Genomic DNA, 21,817 nt, shown 5'->3' with positions numbered 1-21,817 from the left:
GGAACACGGCTCATGAAAAAAAAACATAAAATATTCCATCAAATGAAGCGAAGGCTGCGCGCTAGGACTGCTCAAGTAATCCTATTTTAATCGCGATTATGATTATGGCTTGCAACGATTACGAAAACAAGAAATCGAAATAAAACGATTATTTTTTTATTATTACTTTTTTATTTATAATTTTTTTTTTTTTTGGTTTTTCAGTTGAATTATACTTAAAGTTCAGGGTAATCAACTGTTAAAAACATACTGTTCACATTTTTTTTTTTCCAATAAATGGATGTTTTCAAAGTCAATGAATAATCGCATTTAATAATCGCAATTACAATTATTGACCCAAATAATCGAGATTATGATTTTTGCCATAATCGAGCAGCCCTACTGCGCGCTAGTTCAAGCAGTCGACTAGATCTACAATGATGCATAGACATATGACATGCCTTACTCATACCACCAACCAAACACATTCTTCTAAATCTGGCACTCTATTTAAGCTGCACAATGTGCCATTTCTACCTCTCTCTTTCTGTACAGCTTCCCTACATCTGCACTGCTTCTGCTTTTATGTTATAAGTCACCACTACTTAGTACTTGATGTAAAATATATGTGGGCAGTGATTAGACCGGAGCCGTGAAGCAAAACTCAAAATAAATCCTGCTGAATTTAAAACTCGAGTTGTCCAAGTCAACTGTGTATGTGTCACTTTGTTAAGGACCATGTACTGGACATGTCCGTCTGTGTGAGCACAAATGTTCCATCTTCCCAGTAAATGCATGTGTGCGAGAGTGTGTGTTAGTGTGTGTCGGAGCTGTATGTGTGTGTGTGTGTGTGTGTGTGTGTGTGTGTGTGTGTGTGTGTGTGTGTGTGTGTGTGTGTGTGTGTGTGTGTGTGTGTGTGTGTGTGTGTGTGTGTGTGTGTGTGTGTGTGTGTGTGTGTGTGTGTGGGCGGCAGGCATGCCTTGATAAGGCCAAAGTCTGTTTCTAATCCAGGCCTCCTCAGTGGGCTGTGGATCTCGCTGCTGCAACACCAACAGAGTCCCAGCTGACAGCTAGCCTGCTCCTCTCTCTGCTTTCTGAAAAAAGCTCTGAGCTCAAATGTTTAACAATGGTTTTAGCAAGGAAATGTGATGAGAAATGCAAAGACACACTGATGCCAGAAAAGAGAGCAGGAGAACTTCCTCTTTTGAGATTATCCGAATTAAATAAATATGAATATAAAATCAAATCAAATGACATGTCAGCCTGCAAAAAGGAAACAAGAAGGGGCAGATAGTGATGGTGGATGCCAGGGGTGAAATCAAAGCGGTTAAAGCTGATTTATCCCGTGTAAGGACGCCAAGCCCTCTAAGGAGGCGCTGAACAGCCCTTCAAAAATGAAATATCAGCAGCAGTCAGTGCCAGTCATCAGTGCCATATGTGATGGAAAATCAATCTATTTCATATCAGAGACCTGTGAGGAGAAAACGAGAGAGACAGGTCCCCGCTGCCTCCTCGCTGCACCTCTGTCAACGCCTCCGCAGCAGAAACATCCCAGAATGCTCTGCGTCATCGGTGACGTTCGCGGTGCTCGTGGCTCAATATGTGGCGGCTGCTGTTCTGCTAGATTAGGCAGGTGATTGGCCATTAATATTCATTTCACAGTGTGTCTTTGTTAGGCGGCAGCAGGGGCTGACTGAGTGTTGGGATGGATTTACTCTACCGTATATTTCCCTTTAATTTCTATAGGCAAGGTGGTTTACTCGTATGGCCTGAGTAGAGTTACCTAGTGGCCTGATGTGCTTTCATTTCTACTAGTTTGATTCTGATACGGTGAAAGCTATGAAAATATCCGGAGTCTCAGTTTTGATTGAATATCAACTATTTTGCAATTTCTCATTGTTACTATTGGCTGATACTTCATTACTTCAGCCTGTCATGCCAGTGTTGAGAGATAATCATTGTTATGTGCAATATACACTTTTCTACAATGTATTCATGTTATTATAATATAATAACATGAATACATTATAATTGGCCGCTACTTCAATATGTTCATTTGTTTACTTACTTCTTTAATGGGTTGTTTTTTTAGGCTAAAATCCTTGAGTTCCCTCCAGAGGGAGTTTCTCTCTCTCTCCCACACTTCCGTTACATAGTGATATCACTATGTAAAACTCGCTCTTCTATTGGCTAGCGCTCCAACACATCGTACGTGAGGCTAAGGGACGGGACATCTCTGAGCAGAGCTGGCCAGCTAACCAATCAGAGCAGACTGGACCTTTTTGAACATTAAAGCATGGAGAGATGTCACAGTAGTGGAATATAAAAATATGAACTTGAAAATGAGCAAGATAGGGCCCCTTAAATATTTAGTGGAATTGGTGAAAAATATGATATACTGTCTTCCAGTTTGATCAGTATAGGCTAGCCGTTTAATATTGTACAGAAACCAGGGAAAGTAGTGTTCTGGGCCTGTCTGGTCTTAATAACAGCAGAGAGTTGGTCCTGGAGGAGCGCAGGTCCAGCAGGCATTAAACCAGTAACAGGTCTTTCCCTAATGGACAGCCAAGCTAGCGAGGTGATCGGAACAGTCCTCCTCATAATGAGATCAAGGGACTAATTAGTATGACTGTGTGCTGTGGTGTGACTGTGTGCACTGAGGAATAGATGCCCCCTATCAGACTAGCCGTGTGGCCCCTGAGAGAGCAGGCCAGCCTGGCTCTGTCCCCAGTGGCCCTCCCTCCACTGCACTGAGAGGCTAATTAATATTTGCTCCATCCACTCCTCCAGCTCCTGTACACCATGCTGAGTTATATTCCTGAAGATATTGATCTGGGTTCCAGTGACAGCAGGCAAATAGCGACCCAAAAAAAAAATATATATAATCTTGCCAATTGTCACAATGTGAAATAAGGAGAGCAATAATTAAAGGGTCTGGCAATTTCAGACAGCTCGTGGAATAAAATTCTCTTTAATCTTTTACAGCAAATAAGAAGCTAAGCCTTGTAAAAGTAGGCCATGGAGGCGCATCAGCAGCACCGTCCATCAGCTGAAGACAGAACCAGATATGGAGAAAAGCGAATTATCTTTGCCAAGGATGATCGCAGAAAGAATTCAAGCCAGCAAATTAGAGGAAGGATGAGAATACAAGATCAAAATGAAGATGAGATCCATTTACGAACATTCCCTCTCCCATCTTTCACGTCAGCCTCCTATCCTGTTAAAGTCATGCTTGTGTTTGATTGCCCCTGCAGCGCCACTCTGACCTGGTCATTTAAGATGATGTGCAACTCTCAGGTCTGTTCCAGCACTCATTTGTTCCTCAGTGGGGTCCCCACGGCCGGCCAGTAAGAGGACCCCATACGGACCAAAGTGCCATGGGAGCTTTAAATCCAGCCACTCACAACCAAGTAAAGAGACAGCTGAGTGTCATTGTTAATGTGGACACACAGCACCACAATGGCAAAATCAATGGAGCTATAGGGGACATCAATCTTAACAGCACAAGACCCTTTTGCTTGTCTCACCACTCCCCTAAAGCTCCGAATGAATGGTTGAGAGAAGGAGGGACAATGAGGTGAACACAAAGAAAGAGAGAAGGAAAGAAAGAGAACATGGAGGACTGACAGTGATCTTTCTTGGCCTTTCCTCCATCCATCTCAAGGGGTTACGCTGTCCTTTGAAGATTGTGTGCATTTGACAGGCAGCCAAGTGGCCAGCCATCCCAATTCACCCAAAAATGGCAGAGGTTTTTAGGTAAAGCCTCAGAAGTGCAGCGAGGCAGATGTACACTATGCACTTGGCCTCAGGCTTGCATTTTCTTTCCCTGCCAGTTTTTCACTTCCAAAATCTCTCTCTTCTTCCACAGGAAAAAAGAGAAAGACTTGAAACAACGCTCCTTTTAAACAAGAACAAAAAGGGACTTGCTTCGTTACGGGGTGACACATTAGATGCACACCAAAAAAGAACAGCAAGGTTCATTGTTTCTGACAGTGACTTAAAGGATGCCTCCTCATCCCATTAACATATATGCAGATAGGCAGGGAGTAAATGAAAGCCTCTGAAAACGGGAGAGATCAAAGACGACAGATTTAAGGCCAAGTAATGAGGATCTTGGCAAGAACCCTGCAAATGTATTGATTGTTTGGCAAGCTGTATGTGCTTTTGCTCTATTTTTCTGTCCCTCTATACCATTTACTCTTGTGTTTCAGCGGCACACAGATCTAGCAGAGTGGGTTTTGAACGGGGCCTTGCAGGGCTAAGGTTACTGCATTGAGCCTAATCACTGTGTAATTTACAATGCAAACAATAATGGCGACTTGGCATAGGGAACAAGAAAAGAGAGATGGACAGCGGGGAAACCCATCACAGCCTTGCATACTTAAATAACACAGACTCTTAATTCAATTACATCCAGTACAAGGGCACTCACAGCATGAGACCGTGGGAGATGAATCCACTAACCCAAAGGATTTGTACCAGAAACAAATACTACATAACGCTACACAAAATATGAGGTGAGATTACAGACCTTTCTACAAACTGCCACTGGCAGTCAAACCAATGAAATATCTGTGTTTGATATCACGTTATGTGTTAAATATACATTCAGATGCAGTGTGGTTTCAAGTTTCTGAAAGAGTGGTAGAACTGCTACCGTTATGTATGTAAGCGCAGCAACACGATAAAGGAATTGGGATAAGATAAAACAGAGTGTTGGCTGAAGAAATATAGCATCGCGAGCAGTGGAACAGATGAGATCAGAGGAAAAGAATGAAAAGAATTAGCCTAGATAAGGCAGATGAAAAGGGGACATGAATAAATGATGGAGAAAAGAAGACAACTACCTCCACGGCTCTCGCTGTCAGCCGGTTTCACCTGGATGGGGCGAGTCATCTGGAGGAGAGAGAACAGAGAGGTTAGCGATGTCGTTGCTACAACAAAAGGCCACAAAACAAGACGTGTCAAGACCTTCTGTCCCATACCAATGGCTGCTCTGCGACACTGATCAAAGTGCCTTAGCTGGAGAGAAAACAGAAGCACCATCATGTGGCTAAGTTGACCTGACACCATAGTGTTTCTGCTGCCTGCTATTCAGTGTAAACAAAACAACTCTGTTCCCCATATCAAATAAGGAGTGTGTGTGTCTGAAAGTCCATTTGTATTTGTGGTATTTCATGGCAGGTGCAGGGAGAAGGCTGCCGATGTGTGTCTAAGTGATAGAGGCCGAGGCAGTCCTACTAAAAGTGAATCCAGCCACAGGAGGAGCGAGATCAATGCAGGCCTATTGATCCGGCCCCTGGGCTGTGCAGAGTGTCTGCCTGGGAAGATTCTCTGGTTAGGAGGCTCACTCTAATCCACTGGACCCTGATAAGAATGGCATTGCCTGGATTAGATGCCTCTGTCATCACAGCCTTTGTGTCACGCTCTCCTCCTTCCTCAATTTTACCGCCTTCTTTTTCCATTATTGTTGTTCAAGCTGAACAATTTCACCAGATAGGAAGGAGTTTGAGAGACCTAGCTGTGATTTACAATATGTTTGTTACAGCTTTAATTTAACACATGCCTCCTAGTCACCTATTTAGCATGCATATGGTTTACAAACCCGCCCACACACACAGCACATATAATATTATGTACTGTAGCGGAGCATAGAGCTGGCAATATCATTTATGTGATTTATGTGCGTTGATTTGATGCCAGTGCCCTTTCTTCTATGATTCAGTCCAAAACAAATAGATTTAACAATAAAAAAAACACATATCATAATTAAATGGGGCCAAAAGTTTAAAAGGAACATTAAAGTAACCTCTTACCACACTCAACCTTTAACAGTAAATAATTTGTAGCTGCTATTTAAGCATCTTTTTACAGCTTGAAACCGTTACGAGGCATCCGATTCGGATCGATGGAAAAGCACTGTTTTTATTCCTACATTTGTATATATTTCCTTCTATTTCCTGTCATGTATCTTTTTGCTGTTCGATACCAGAGTCGGACTGTAAAGGTCAGATTTAAAGACAGGGCAGTCCAATAAAAGCATGACATGTTCAAGGAGAAACACCATAATGGGATTTTAAAATGTCTTAATAACATGCTGATATATGGGGGAGAGGCCCATGCCCGATTCATTAAGTGCTAAACGTATCCTTTGTCACCTTGAAGAACTGAGTAACCTTCCCTCAATGAAATTATTCCATAAATGTACCCATCGTAAATAATAACTAGCAGTGGCTAAGTCTTTGTCGGAAAACAGGAAGGATGCTACGCTTGTGAAGGTTGACGCTTTCGCTTCTTGGTTCGTCCTCCTCCCTCTCCATCTACAAGTGCCTTCTTCCTTGTAAAACACGAGCAAAGTAACCCTACAGTATGCTAATGCCAAGCCACAGGGCGCCTGCTCCGCAGCATGTACGGATAGATTACAGAATCAACCGCGACACCATCGCACACGTGTTCAAAGCAACCTCTGAGACAGAAACAGCGCCGAATGGGTGCAAAAAACATCCGCGAGACAAATTTGCAGATAACTTTGCATCACAGGAAATCTTTGAATTTGCCTTTGACATGTCAAACGGACAAAAGTTGCTTCCATCCTGCCAGTTGATTTCTGTTCAAATGCACGATGGAGGAGGCTAAATCTGCGGCTGTGACTCTTCTCCCATGCTAAGATCTCAGCCGGCTCTGCAGGGTTGGCTGTGCGTGGGAGTCAGCTCCCTTTAAAGCTAGTTACTGCTCAGCCTCCAACATGCCAGCTTAATGGCCTATTTATTTGCCCGAGAGCAATGCATTATGGTCCTGAACAGTCACTACTGATGCCTCTCAGTTTGTTCCATTCCTCTTGAAGACATATTAAGAGAATTGCGTAATTCCAGTTGAAATGAAGTTGCAAAGCACACTTTTACTTTATGCATGCTCACGCACTGCACAGACATGGTCATTTAAAGTCAAATGTATTGAGTGCTGCTGTTGCCTAGGAGACCATTCATTAACTCTAGATACTGTGGGTCATGTTTTCACTCGGAGCTTCTCGACACACCCACAATGAACAGTCAATGCTGCTCCCTGTACAAAACACAACCCGTTTTGAATTGTAATGGTTATCATTCGGTGGTGGTGCGGACGTTCAGGTGAAGGGGGGGGGGGGGGGTAACACCAGAGAACCAGAAGAAGAGAGATTGTGGAAAAAGACAGCAAGAGATGGAGAAAAGGGAAAGAGAGATACAGTACAGACAGAGAGAAAGAGAGCCGCCTGCAGCTCTTAGATAAGATTACTTTCCGTTTCTTCTTCTGACTCCACCCTCCTGCCCTTCACTTTGTCTCTCTCAAACACACACACAGAAAAACAGCAGCACATCTACACTATACGATCACTAAATACTAACCAATCAACCTCCCTAAAATGTACTGTTTCAATTATAAGTCCACCAAAAGATGTGTTTAAAAAAAAGCGTTTTAAACTTGGGAGAGAAACTTTATAAATACCTCGAGTTATTTAACAAGGTTTAGGAGACCAAACATGATATGACTTTCCCTGTGTTAATATAATAAAACGTTGATGTGCTCAATCCAGATTTGTTTCTTTTACTAACATTCGGTCTTTCTGAACTTAATCAGTATTATTTGTATTTGACAACCGCTGAGGAAAACATAGCTCTGGTCTCAGAAAAACACTTTGCTAAAATACATGGTTTTGGATTTTATCACTATCAATTGTGTTCAACTATTGTTAAATGTGTTTTTTTTAGCATTGTCTGAAAATGACCATGCAGACAGGCGAGATCTATGTAAAGAAAACAATGTTAAGGTCGGTACAGTGAACAAAGTGTGGTCATACAGTCGAAAGCCTCATTTGACAAGTCTGTGCTGACTTATGGTGCATTTACGTGTCTGTGAGAGGCTTTAAATAATTGAGATAACATGTAAAAAGAAACGACAAACATGAACACGGGGGGCACCTTTCTGACTATATAAGTGACATTTTTACATGTACGGTGTTTTCCATTAGGCTCAAAGGCCTGGTTAAAGTAAATGTGAGCTGAATGCTTTTGACTCATCTGAATAAACAAGCTCGTCTGATGACTCACAACAAAGCAGTGGCTTCACCTTTAAATGAGTAACATTTCTTCATCTCCCCCTCTAGTAGACAATCCTTTTCCTTGTCTCTCTCGCTCAACACTGTGCTGCTCTCAGGGCTTTGACGATCTATAGTTCCATATGCTTTTATTTAGCCGACTCATTTACCAAGTTAAGCCTTGAGTCTGTTGAATTAAAGCTCTTTGCACTAGTATGCTGTTTTATATGGAGGGTGAGACATAAACCCCCAGGCCTAAAGTACACATTGAAGTGTGCAGTGGGCCTGGATTATACACACATTGCCTGTTGGTTTGCCTTTCTTTGCTGATTATTCAACTCAAACTAGTTATCAATTGATGCGCCTACATGTGACTAGTACTTTTCGGATGTGTAATTAAGTAGATCATTTGTTTATATATAATTTAGAATCAGTAATATTTTTGTATATCAATTTGACACTGCTCAATTTTGTATTGAGGGTAGCGTCTCGCAGCGGAGAAACTGGGACGCGCTGGGACGGCTGTGACGGCTGCTAGTGGAGCCTCGCGGCAACTCTGCTTTCTGCACCACAATCTGGTGCTGCTGAATTGGGACTACTAAATGAGTGAGACTCAAATATCAGAAGTTGAGAACAAGTTTTAGTAGGTTTTATTTTATTTTTTACTTAATTTACTTTACTCAGGGTCACAGAGAGGAAACCAGTTTTAAGATGTTGAAAAGTTCATTAAACATAAAAAGGCATTTCATAGAAGTTGTGTTATTCTACATTTTGACACCAAGATTTTACTGCAAATGTATATCGGTTCCAAATATCGGTTATCGGTCTCCTTGATTACTAATAATCGGTATCGGCCTTGAAAAAGCCATATCGGTCGATCCATAATAATTATCATGTTACATTTTTGTATTACACATTTGAAATAAATATAATCAAATCAAAATCAAAACTAGTCTTAGAAAGAAGGCAAATAACATCCTTTAAGAGACACATGATCCATTTACAGATCCACTCTTCCTCTGATTGTATGATATGCCAGTATTCGTGCAAACTTTGGCCTCGCTTGGAAGTAAAGTCTTTCTAATGAAACTATTATTAGCCACAGAAAGGACCAAGGCCTTGGGCTGCGGCCACCAAAGGCATTCCACTGTTTGATTTTAAATGACACAGAGCAAGGAACTGTAGTCAGGACTCGGCCTGTTAGTAGTGTGGAGGATATAGAGTCCACTGTTGGCACTGACAGTAATGAGTTCATGACTAGTGGAGTTTAGCTGGATAGAAATGTACCGAGTCCCAGACTTCTCTCGGCTGAGACCCCAGAGAGTTCCAGTAGCAAGACAATAATACTGCTTTGGAAAGAGTTTCAATTCCAAGCCTCAATACTTTTATAGTCCTTAACTTTAACACAATTCAAAAAAAGCCGACCTGCACTACAGCCGAATGCAGTAAATAGGAATATAATTGCACTCAATCTTGTCCTAGTTTTGCAGAAGCTCTCAGTAGTAAAAGTCTTTTTACAGCAGTTATGGAACAGCACTTACTTACAGTGCTTGCAATAAAATAACTCTAATAGCCAAACAATATGTGTGATGTCTTCTGGCTTTCACTCAGGTTTAATATGGAGTAATGTTTGTCCTGGGATCATTAATACGTATTAGCGGGCCATCAAAGCTCATGTTGCTGCACTGCTCCGTAATAGGAGCATAAACAGCCCGCTTCTGACTGCGCCGTCTCTGCTGATATAATTAATATTTCCAATTATTGATCTAAAGGAGTGCTGAGTGGTGGCTGTCCGGGGGCCCCGGCTTCAGCTAATAAATCTGTACTGTATACAGTAGAGGAGAGAGAAGGAGAGAGGAGCAGAGAGAGAGCTGTGGAGTAATGATTTATAGTTATGAAGTGCTTCATTGCAATCACAATAATTGTTCATTACCAATAAAAAAAAAAAGCCAAATTACAAATGAAGATCAGATTTAATAGGCTTAGTCGAGCTGGGTAATGAACTATTTCTTAATATTGTAAATTAACTGGATATGAAAAGACATCTTAACACTTTCCCAAGAAACTTTGAGGCTTAAGTTTTGCAGTATTTGATTGATGTGTTTTATGAAACAATGCACATTTTTGCTCAACTAATCAAATACTGACAATATTAGAAAAAACAAGTACTCTGGGTTTAAGTTATTCAATCTACACTAAAGAGTAAACTACCCACATCATAATGTACATGTGCGTAGTCTTCGCAGTAGAAAAGTCCAATCTTTACATAACATTTAATTTGTTTGGTATTCAAAGCGATCATCTTAGTCTTTGGAGAGGTTGTGTTGGTGGAGTTCTTCACCCTGCATTGTTTTCTTTATTGATTTATCTGTCGTTTGGTCTGTAAACTATAAGGAAATGGTTGAATCACAAATTGCCAGAGAAATGACTCCAGGCTCTCGTCACCTCACGCCTAGACTACTGCAACTCCCTCCTGGCTGGTCTACCTGCATGTGCCATCCGACCTCTGCAGCTCATCCAGAATGCAGCGGCTCGTCTGGTCTTCAACCTTCCTAAATTCTCCCACACCACTCCGCTCCTCCGCTCCCTTCACTGGCTTCCGGTAACTGCTAGAATCCACTTCAAGACACTGGTACTTGCATACCATGCTGCGAATGGATCTGGCCCTTCGTACATCCAGGACATGGTTAAACCGTACACCCCAGCACGTGCACTACGCTCTGCATCAGCCAAACGACTCGCTGCACCCTCGCTGCGAGGGGGACCCCAGTTCCCATCAGCAAAAACACGTGGGTTTGCTATCCTGGCTCCAAGATGGTGGAATGAGCTCCCCATTGACATCAGGACAGCAGAAAGCTTACACACCTTCCGGCGCAAACTGAAAACTCATCTCTTTCGACTCCACTTCGAGCGATAGAATTACTAACAAAGAACTGCTAACAAAGCACTTATATACTAATAAAGGACTGGCTTATCTAAAGCCAGTTGAGTAGCACTTGAAATGTTTGGCTCTATGAAACCTGATGTACTTATATGATTCTGTTTTCTTCAAGGTTGTGTCTTCCTGGTCGAATGTACTTATTGTAAGTCGCTTTGGATAAAAGCGTCAGCTAAATGCAATGTAATGTAATGTAAAATGAATAGTCGACAACCAACTGTAGTCCCTTGTTAGTATAGAAAGGTTGTGGGAAATACAGTATATTTAATCAAGAACAAATTCCTGTATGTTTTGAGCTTATAATGAGTGTTTCTTACACATCTTAAGTTCACATGTGGGTTTTTGTGAATAACAAGATCTGCTTAAATACACGCTGCTATATGAATGCCATGTTTATGTAAGTATAAGTGAGTGACATGTGGATATCTAACTGCAGTATGACCTTGATATACTGTACTGCCTGGCCATGTGTGGATATACTGAATCTGTGTGAGCATGGCCATATAATGTATGTTCGGAGGCATGTGGGAAAATGTTTGACCGAGGGGGTTATAATTTAGCCATATGTGAGAATGTGCTGGCGGCAGCGGTGTGGTGGTCCTGATAAGAGGCATCAGTCAGTGCTAAGGAGATGGCAGCCACTATAAGCTTTAGGATTCCTATCAGAACCAACAGGATTTACAGCTGGAGGCGCTGACATGGACTGACAGACTCCTGTAAACCTCAGCTAGTCCATATCACATCGTAGTCCTGCTCCATAATGCTACATCCATTTTGAATACAGAAACAACTGAACTTGCATTCTGAATAATTAGGGACACAAATGCACACTCTTGTTTTTGCTTTGTAGTTAAATTACTTGTTTCAAAGGCTGAATGGCTCCTTTTGGGGGGGGGGGAAACTGTTGATATCCATCTGTTACATTGAATGCTTCCTTTAAATACACAAATTAGCAATGAGGCCACTGCTAACTCGTAAACATGTGCTATCTGTAGTACCATTAGTACTAGCACCACTACTACATCTCTGATTAAGACCGTTAGACCTTCTGTTGTCTGATGCCATCCAAGTTCCTGTTTATCTCTTTCCCCAAAACATTAACTGCCTCCGTGGAACAGCCTGAAGTTCATCCAGCGAGTGCTTTCCAAAAGCCTTTCCAACCCCCTCTATTATCATTGCTTTACTAGCTGAAGTGGTCGGCCAGCTGTCTGACTGCTCCAGCCCTCATTACACACAGAGCAGAACTCAGCTCTCATCAAGATTTCATGAAGGTGAATGTCACACATCAAAACCACCTCATTTGTGGCCCCATGACTCAGCAGACCAAGCTGCATGGCACAGGCTGTTGGTTCTCATCAAAATCTTTATTACTTCTGTAAAGGGTTTGATATACTGAAAATACTCATGAAAACCTCAACCTCAACCGCTGAGTGTGCTTATAACTGCCCCTCAGTGGTGTAAAGTAACTAAGAACATTTACTCAAGTACTGTAATATTCAATACCTTGAGTTAGTTTCAGAATAGGGTTAATGATGTGAATTATACTTTAGTTACACCTGGAGTAACATTCACAAGCTACCCTGCAGCATACAAAGTAAATTCAAACTGGCCGATCAGCATAATGAGTACTTTTACATTTGGTACTTTAAGTACCAAATTTGTGATACAAATACCTTTGTATATTGACTTGAAACAGGGTATTCCTACACTCTGGTACTTCTACTTCTACTTAAGTACAATATCTGAATTATTCTCCCACCTCTGCTGTCCCTACCCTACACACACACACAGACACACACACACACACACACACACACACACACACACACACACACACACACACACACACACACAGGCTCTCACGCCATGTTTGTCCGTCTTCTTGATTATGTCTTCCTGTCTTGTGGAGTATAAGCTCTCCACCGCTACTTGTGTTAGGGACTCTGAGTCCATAAAAGACAGAAACAGTGTGCAATCATGAGGGGGATTGAGCTAATGCCTAAATCCTGTCCTACTGAGCCTGTAGCGGGGCGTCCAAGAGATAAAGAGAGGGAGAGAGGGGTAAGAGAGGGAGGAACAGGGATCATAGGGAACTGACAGAAACATCAAAACTAATGAGAGATGCTTGAGAAGATGTAGAGATTGAATGAGAAGTGTGGTTTGGGATTTATTAATAAGACAAATAAAACGGGTGGCGCAGTGGTCTGTGCGTTTGATCATCAGATCAAGGGGGCGTTGGGGAACTCCAGTTCGAAACCCCCTCCCGCCCCACTGCGTCAGGCTGTTGTGTCCTTGGGCAAGACACTTCACCCGAATTTGCTCCTGTGGGTATTGTCCACAGTAGATGACCATTACATGTATGATCTGTATGTGCAATGTGTATTTGTAAAGCGCTTTGAGAGTCATTGATAAAGCGCTATAATAAATATAAGGATTATTATTATTTAAAACAAATATGTATTTCTCCATTTACTGCCCTTTCCTTCTCCCTCCACTTCCAGACTTGTGAGCCACACTTTGGTTATCAGGGGGAGGCCATCACTCCCAGACATCTTTGGCACGGTTGCTTTTCAAGCCCAGAGAGCTATTGACATGGCGCGTTACTGTAATGCGTGAAGCAGTGGGACACTCATTGTAAATCTGTGTCAACAAATGCTGGAGCAGCAGCGAGCTCAAACTCTCTCTCTCCGTCTGCCTCGCTTGGCCTCTCTCCTGCATTTACCGACCTATCTAATGAATCTTATCTGCGCAGCACACTGGAGGCTTAAGCTTTTGGTGGGCTCACATCACACACACACACACACACAACACACACACACACTGTTTTGAGGAACTGTCCTTAGAAAGATAAGATCATGACGACGGACCCAAACCAGTGGCTTCAGAAGGGCAACATCATGCCAATCCCAGCATGCACCAGAGTGAGCGTCCGGAGCAAGCAGGAAGTAGCAAAATAGCAGAGGATATGTTCCGTGACAGAATTACAGATCTACACTTGTGTGAGGCTTTAATGTTTAAAGGTGCCCTTATGCACTGACGCCATGTTCCCTATCCGGCTCCTGCCTGATATTTGCTTTGAAGATTATGTCCGGTATGGATGTACAACATCGTGTACAGCCTGTGCGCACCCAGGCACAGCGGCACAGTACATGTGCATTTACAGTCTCTCTTTAAATACAAGAGATCTCCAGATATGCCATCTTCGCAGTATGGTAACAATGAACAGAAATTCCTTTCTATATTACTGTTAAATTCTGTAGTTTTGGGAACTATTACATGTTTTCTTGCCTAAGAACAGAATCATTGTCAATGCATGCTTTGTTTAAAATAGGATCTCATTCAACATGTGGCACATTTTGGTTTGAAGTGACGTTATCAAACGTTTGTGTAGCAGGCAAGACATGATCTCGACAAATGTGTGATTGTCCGTAATTTCTTCCCTCACATGCATGGCTTATACCTGGCTGCTCAATCCTAAGAACTGTTACAGGATTTGTATTTCGAATCTTTTTTTAAAATTATATCGTAACTTAGTACTTTTTTTTAACATATGTAACATTAAGCTGTCTGTGGCTCTTTCCTGCTGTAACGATGCACATTTCCCCTCTGTGGGACTAATAAAGGTATTCTGATTCTGATGCACATATTCATATTTTATGACTTGGTTGTGCTCCAGGTGATGAGAGAAATTGCTCATGTTTCCAATAGACCTTTTTCCAATATATTTTTCAACACTGTGTCTTCTGATGCCAAATTGTGCCCACATAAATCATATGGCAAACCTTTGTTAGTACAACGCCAGCTGCATTTTCTCCAACATTTAGGATTCAATATTTGAGTTATCCCAGTTCAACTGAACTCAAATGTTTTTTATTTTAATTGCTTAAAGCTGGTGGAACAATGCTGACTTGACTTCGCCAGATTGGATTAAAGCCACATAACTGACGCAAGTTGTTTGTATTTAGGATTAAATGTAATTCATTCTTGTACTTTCAGGAGCATTAATAGGGAATGCTACAGTTGACTTATCGAATCCATTTTCTGAATATACAAACATTATTAAATTAAGTTGTGCGAGATAGTGATGAAGTCAGTTTCCTTCCATTTTCCGCTTATTGCACAGCCTTACATGCAGTCCACCACACTCAGACAGGCTTATACGTGGACACACACACACACACACACACACACACACACACACACACACACACACACACACACACACACTACACACACACACACACACACACACACACACACACACACACACCACACACACACAACACACACACACACACACACACACACACACACACACACACACACACACACACACACACACACACACACACACACACACACACACACACACACACACACACACACACACTCCCCCTAGCTGCATGCTTCCTTTACCCTCTGTGTTGAGCCCAGAATGCTCCTGCTGCTGTCACAGCAACTCCAGGATTGTGACAGATTACAGCCCGCTGCCCTGACCAATAAGAGCCAAGAGTTGTTGCCTGTCCACTGACTCATAATTCTTGGCCTACCTATGCCGAGTTGACGTTTCTTTAATGGTCCCTGGACCTCCAGTAGGCATCCTTGTCCTGAGCATTATGATTGCCTATTAGCAATTCACCAACACTTGCACTTTTTCCCCCTGCACTCCCTATGCCACCCCTCGTAGGAGCGGAGAGGACCAAGACAAGATGAAGCCAGAGGAGGATAGAGATGGACGGAAGGAGGGAGAGAGAGCAGCGCAGCCAAGCATGTTGGAACTGAACTGGAGAGAAGTCTGAGGGATGCCAGCAGGACAGAGACTCAAACATACAGACAGGAAGAGACACAAACCTACGTCAGAAGTTTAGGTAGTAAAACTACTACCCTCAATTAATTGCATTATTTCCAAAGTGATCACAAGTTGTCTTCTTTAACTATCCCTTTCTCTATAAGCTTCCAGTCTACACACCCTCTTCCACAATCCTGCCGTCTACTCTGAGATGCCACTGGAGGTCTTCTCCATTCGGTCTCATTAAGCAGACACATCTGCCATAGCTACAAATCAGTATGACATACTGCTTATTAATGATAGGAGGTTACACCATTTGTTTTCCTATAGGACCATTATCAAGTTGGTGAGATCTGGACTTGTAGCCTGGTTCATGTGTGTGTGTGTGTGTGTGTGTGTGTGTGTGTGTGTGTGTGTGTGTGTGTGTGTGTGTGTGTGTGTGTGTTCATTTGTGTCAGTGTCCATCAAAGGGGGATGGCAAGAAGGAGCCAGAGCTCACAGGATCGACACAGGGCCAGCCTGCTGTCCATCTGCTCAGAGCTTCATTCCCAGCATATCAATACCCCATGTCTCTCTATCTCTCACACACACACACACACACACACACACACACACACACACACACACACACACACACACACACACACACACACACACACACACACACACACACACACACACACACACAACATTCTGTCACCTGCGACTTCTGTTGCTTCCATCACTCTCCCTCCACTCCATCCCTTGGCTGTAAAGCTTGCTTATGTTTCATCCTGACACTTAGAAGAAATCCCTGCTTGTCTATAAGCGCATTCAGTACAAAACAAAAGGGACAAGCCTGTCTTCTAGCCCCGTCTCTCTTCTCCTCCTCCTCCTCCACTCGAGTCTGATGCCGGAACACAGTAAAATGGTTTTGCAAAATATACACAAAGAACCCTCTCAATGTGTCTAATTCAACCTTGAACTGCACAGAACCTGAGGGCCAGACATGAAAAACACCGGCCTGACCTCTTGCCATTTCTACCAATCTACAGCAAACACACTCTGACGAAGTGAGAACAAGAAGCATTGGAGCGGAAAATAAATCGAAAGTGTCTCTGCAAACTCCCAGTCCACACTACCTCCAAAGGCCTTGGGGTGGCGGTTATTATTGGTGGGGTTTGGAGTGGGGGAGAGGATGTGGCTTTGGGCAGAATTTGTACGTGTTAACATTTAAATGTTGACGAGTGAGGACTAAAGAAAGTTGTGTCACGTACTGCATGAGGTTTTTAGAAAGTAGCAGAGGTTACAACCTCATTTCAAGTCTCTGTGATATATAAGGCGCGTTCACACCAAGTACTTTTCCCATAAAGGTTCCTGAGAACTACGATTTAGTTGCGTTCACACCAAAAAGTCCCAGGAACTAAATTAGTTCTAGAGAACCTTTTTTTCCCCCTTTTCAGTCCCTGCTAGAGAGCAGGGACTTTCGTGGGAGAAAAAGGTTCCTGTGTCTGATTGGCTGGGCGGAATGCAAACCACGCCCCGTCAAACTCCCAAAAACTTTTGTGAAGCCGCCATTTTATTATCCTTGCATTGCATTATTAGCATTAGCATTAGCCCAGCGCAGAAACGCAGAGAGACTAACTTATGACAACACAAAATAAAACATGAGAGCGGTGGAGATGAGGAGGTGTCGGCGTTCTGGCCGTTCACTCGGAAGGCCAGTCCATAGAGCCAGTCCCTAACTCCGGGGACTTCCGGCCGGGGATTTTGGACGCCAGTAAACCCAAAGCAGAAGAAGAAGAAGTGATGTCAGCGGCTTAATTTGCCTAATCCACCCCCAGGAACTAATTTCCGGTGTGAACGCGATCTGTACTTAGTTCATGAGAACTAAAGAGTTCTCAGGAACCTTTGTGGGAAAAGTACTTGGTGTGAACGCGCCTATAGTTTGGGATAGTATGGGATGAATGTGTTTCTAGCAGGTCAAGAGAAGTACTGCATATCTATTTTAGATATTCAGAGTCCCAAGTTGGGACCTGTCAAGACCTCAAGTGAGAGATGAGCCCCATCATGAAATGATGATGCCTAAACTTGAAGTGCAGTGGAAATGCTACACACCTGTCGACCCCGTCAGCCCCACCAGTGCCCTCATTCCACATCCATTTCAACTGCAGCATCCCTGACAGCGCGTCGCCTCACCTGCCCCTCGTGCCTCCCACGGACATGTGTACGCATGCATGTATTCATGGGCTGGTATTACAATTAAAGATGGTTTTTACAGTCAATAGTCACTAATATACCGCTTATGCAGGGGAGGAAGAGAGAGAAAGGGAGACAGTGTGTGCACTCTGTTTGAACTCGAGCTGAATCACACTCAGAAGCCTCCTACACTTCCTCCCCTTCTTGTCTTAGTTTGTATTATTTATGTTACATGTTACATGTCACTTGTTAGACGCTTTTATCCAAAGCGACTTACATACTCAATACTGTGGACAATCCCCGCAGGAGCAATTTGGGGTGAAGTGTCTTGCCCAGGGACACAACGACATGCTGATAGCAGTGGGGTTTGAACCTGTGACCTCCTGATCCGAATACCAACTCACAACCCACAGGCCTCCCTGTTTTTTTTTATTTGAATGATGTTCATCTTAGCACATTCATCTAACAATTAGGACTTAAAGATTTAACATGGTGCAATATAGGACCTTAAATCCTACTGAAATTACATTGAGGGATTTGAGATTGATTCTCTTATTTCTTTTCTCTCCTCTTCACCCCTAAAGGCTCGAAGGTGGACGTTGTGTCTGTCGTTTTAGGAGGTCAGAATTATTTTCCTCGAATCTTTGGTTCCGAGTGCAATCCTGGGAGCTCTAATGGCTTGTTCACACTTTCTGCTTTGCATTATGTCCTAACTGCAAATACCGAGGGGCCATGTCACAGAGAGAGCCCTCCTGAAGCACTTAACAATGTAACCTACATACACTCGAGCATGGACCGGAACATGTATACGTAAACACTAAAGCATGGACATAAAGTGCACACACACTCCAACACTCCACTGACAGGACACAGGGGGCTCTTAGCTCAAGGGGGGGTCGCACAGGGGACGCTTTATTTGCTCTCAGACTACACCACCCACAGAGCTCAGTCGGTGTAAAGTACTGATTCCAAAGTAAAGAGGGAGAAAGAAAGAAGGACGAGTGCAGAGCAAATGAGAAGGCCTAAAGAAACAGATTTTGCCTCATAGTTCATCTTCATCTGGGCGTCCTGTCCCAAACCCCAGTTCATGAAATAAGTCCTGCTGAAAATCAATGGCAGTCCGAGCCGTGTAAAGGTCAGCCTTTCAGAAGCGCTGGCCTTGGTGGACCAGTCAAGCCCGGGCTTGTACTGTGAAGCTCAGCTAAGTAGAATTAATGGGGGGATCGATTATTCTGCACACAACTTAAATTGAACTAAGCAGAGAATCATTTTAAGGCAGGAACTGTACCATGACAGAGAATGAGATGCATTTGCCACATAGCCAAACCCCAAAACTCATTTAGCAAGCACAAAGTAAGGGGTGGGAATAAAAAGAGATTTTTAAATAAAATATATCACACTATCTCTCTGTCTTCATCTCCGGTTCCTCCCTTTTGACCCTTTCTTTTTCACTTCACCTTCTGTACAGTTCCTCCTGATAATCCCCTGGGACCCAACTCAGATTTGATACATAAAAGCACTTATCTTCTTTTCTCTTTCCTTCCCCTTCACTCCCTTTCCACCTTTTTTTTTGTATTACGTGTCACCTCCGGCAGCTCATTCTTCTTGTGTTTTTCCCCTTGTTTAAAACAAAATCAATATGGAACCGGAGGAGACAAATCAACGTATGGTGGCACTGCGGGGATGGGGGCCAGCAGGCTCCCACCTTGCTGGTCACATGTTCCTCGCTTGCTCGCTACATGGGATGGGGGAGGGGCAGATTATAAGTGAAGGAAGGAAGGGCGGATGGGTGGAAGTAAAGATGTAGACTTATGGAAGGATGAATTGATAGGAGACCAAAGGGCTGGAAAGGGATAAAAGGGAGCTGGTGAGGGATGGAACAACGCTCCTACCAGGGGGGCATATGGAAGGAGACATTATTAGAGAGAGGGATGAGAAAGAGAGGAGAGGAGTGGCAGCAATGGGGGTTGGGGAGGTGTTGGGGGTGCGTATCATGGAAAGATTCTGCTCCAGTGACTAGGGTGCAGAACGGGAGCCCTCATCTATAATGTATATCATGGATCCGTGAGAGATTTTCATACATATGAAATGGAGCAGCACCAGGAAGTGTCTCGCTGCCCCAGCAGAGGATCGCCTGTGGGGGCAATTTCAATATTCTGTTCTGTTTGTACTTTCATACTGTTAATTCACATACACCGCTGTGTTCCTTATAGCATCGTTTCATACTGTGTAAGTCAAAAAGGATTAAAAGATTCCATGAATTTATGTAAACACATTAAATTCACAACGGGAGGAACGCTATTCGTTTATGTAACCTCTTAAAGAGTCCATGCTTTATACTCATACCATACAAAAACAAGCCATATCGAAATAGAAAAGTTAAACACTTAAAAGTTTATGAAACACAGCAGACAATATATGATAGTATTTACGCCTCCATCATCCCTTCTCTCTTCCCTTTCTTTCTAAACAACTTGGACAGCCAACAAAGGCATCATGTGGGAATCAGGGACAAAAAGAAATAAACATGACAAGTGGCCACTTAGCCATAGCCTCCCTCATTGAAACCTGATGAGGACCCTGTCTCGCCTAACTTCAACAAACGCTAAGTGACATGCATAAGTGGGTTCAGGTTGCGTATCCGGGGTAATTCAGTAAAAATACAAATGAGGCTGGGAAAACAGATCACTATGCACTCATTCAAAATAGAAGGAGAGAGAGCCAGGGTGTGACAGAAAGACTTTCATTTATTTTCGCCGTCCTTCAGAGAATTCTCTCGGCCTCGCATTGACCGTCTGGTGCACACACACACACACACACACACACACACACACACACACACACACACACACACACACACACACACACACACACACACACACACACACACACACACACACACACACACACACACACACACACACACACACACACACACACACACACACACACACACACACACACACACACACACACACACACACACACACACACACACACACACACACACACACACACACACACACACACACACACACACACACACAACACACACACACACACACACACACACCACACACACACACACACACACCACACACACACACACACACACACACACACACACACACACACACACACAGGGCCCAGCCATAAACAGCAGTATATAGACCCGGTGTATTCCCTCATTGGGAATCGATAACAAATAACCTCACTTTTCACTGGCCATTATGGTCTGTGTCGACCATAGGCAGTCGTCTTTATCTGCACAGCGGTGTCGCGCATGACCTTGACTCCTCCGCTCTCCGCTCCCCAGGTAGATTTCAAGCAGAGGGTTCGGTCCTGGTTTTTTGGAGAGGTTCAAATTGAGCCCTATGGGAGTGAGGAGCGGGGAGCAGCCATCTCCCATGACAGATCAATGGTAGGTCTCACCACAGGGCAGGGGGCCAGAGCCTCGCACAACCTGCTAATAGAATCCCAATGTCATTGCTGACACTACATCGCTGGGGCTGCTGGAGGTTAGCCTGAGGTAGGACGGCTAGCTTCAAAATGCCTTCACATTCCTCTGCCATGTACTGGGTGTGGTTGGGATATATACAAAACATACACTTAGAGACTGAGAAACAAAAACATGCTGGGAAAAATTGATGAGAATGTGCCAAAATATGGTGGTATAGCTTAGCCACATTTTAGCTCTTAAAATTGGTTTTATAGGGCTTTTTCAAATGTAAAGCAGTCCACACAGCTGTTGTTTGCTTCCTTCCTCTTCTTCCAACTCCTCAGTCCCTCGTTTAAAGTAGACTCTTGCCTTCCTCTCGCATATTTGGAATTATCTTCTTTTTACTCTCAGTTGAAAGATATA

At 43.3% G+C, this 21,817-nt stretch overlaps 1 protein-coding gene across 8 annotated transcripts in view; it reads right to left on the bottom strand.

Moving 5' to 3' along the window:
- celf5a (cugbp, Elav-like family member 5a) overlaps window positions 1–21,817 on the bottom strand; it is a 199,552-nt gene that overhangs the window by 83,610 nt on the left and 94,125 nt on the right. For all 8 annotated transcript variants that reach the window (XM_034216214.1, XM_034216216.1, XM_034216217.1 and 5 more), the window contains exon 3: window positions 4,827–4,875. In XM_034216214.1, the coding sequence (XP_034072105.1) occupies window positions 4,827–4,875 (49 nt within the window). The remainder of the gene's footprint in view (window positions 1–4,826; window positions 4,876–21,817) is intronic.

The sequence above is a fragment of the Gymnodraco acuticeps genome, unplaced genomic scaffold (assembly GCF_902827175.1).
Source record: "Gymnodraco acuticeps unplaced genomic scaffold, fGymAcu1.1, whole genome shotgun sequence".
Classification (NCBI taxonomy): domain Eukaryota; kingdom Metazoa; phylum Chordata; class Actinopteri; order Perciformes; family Bathydraconidae; genus Gymnodraco; species Gymnodraco acuticeps.
Note: the sequence above shows the minus strand (reverse complement) of the source record. Positions and strands in the feature narration are given on the sequence as shown.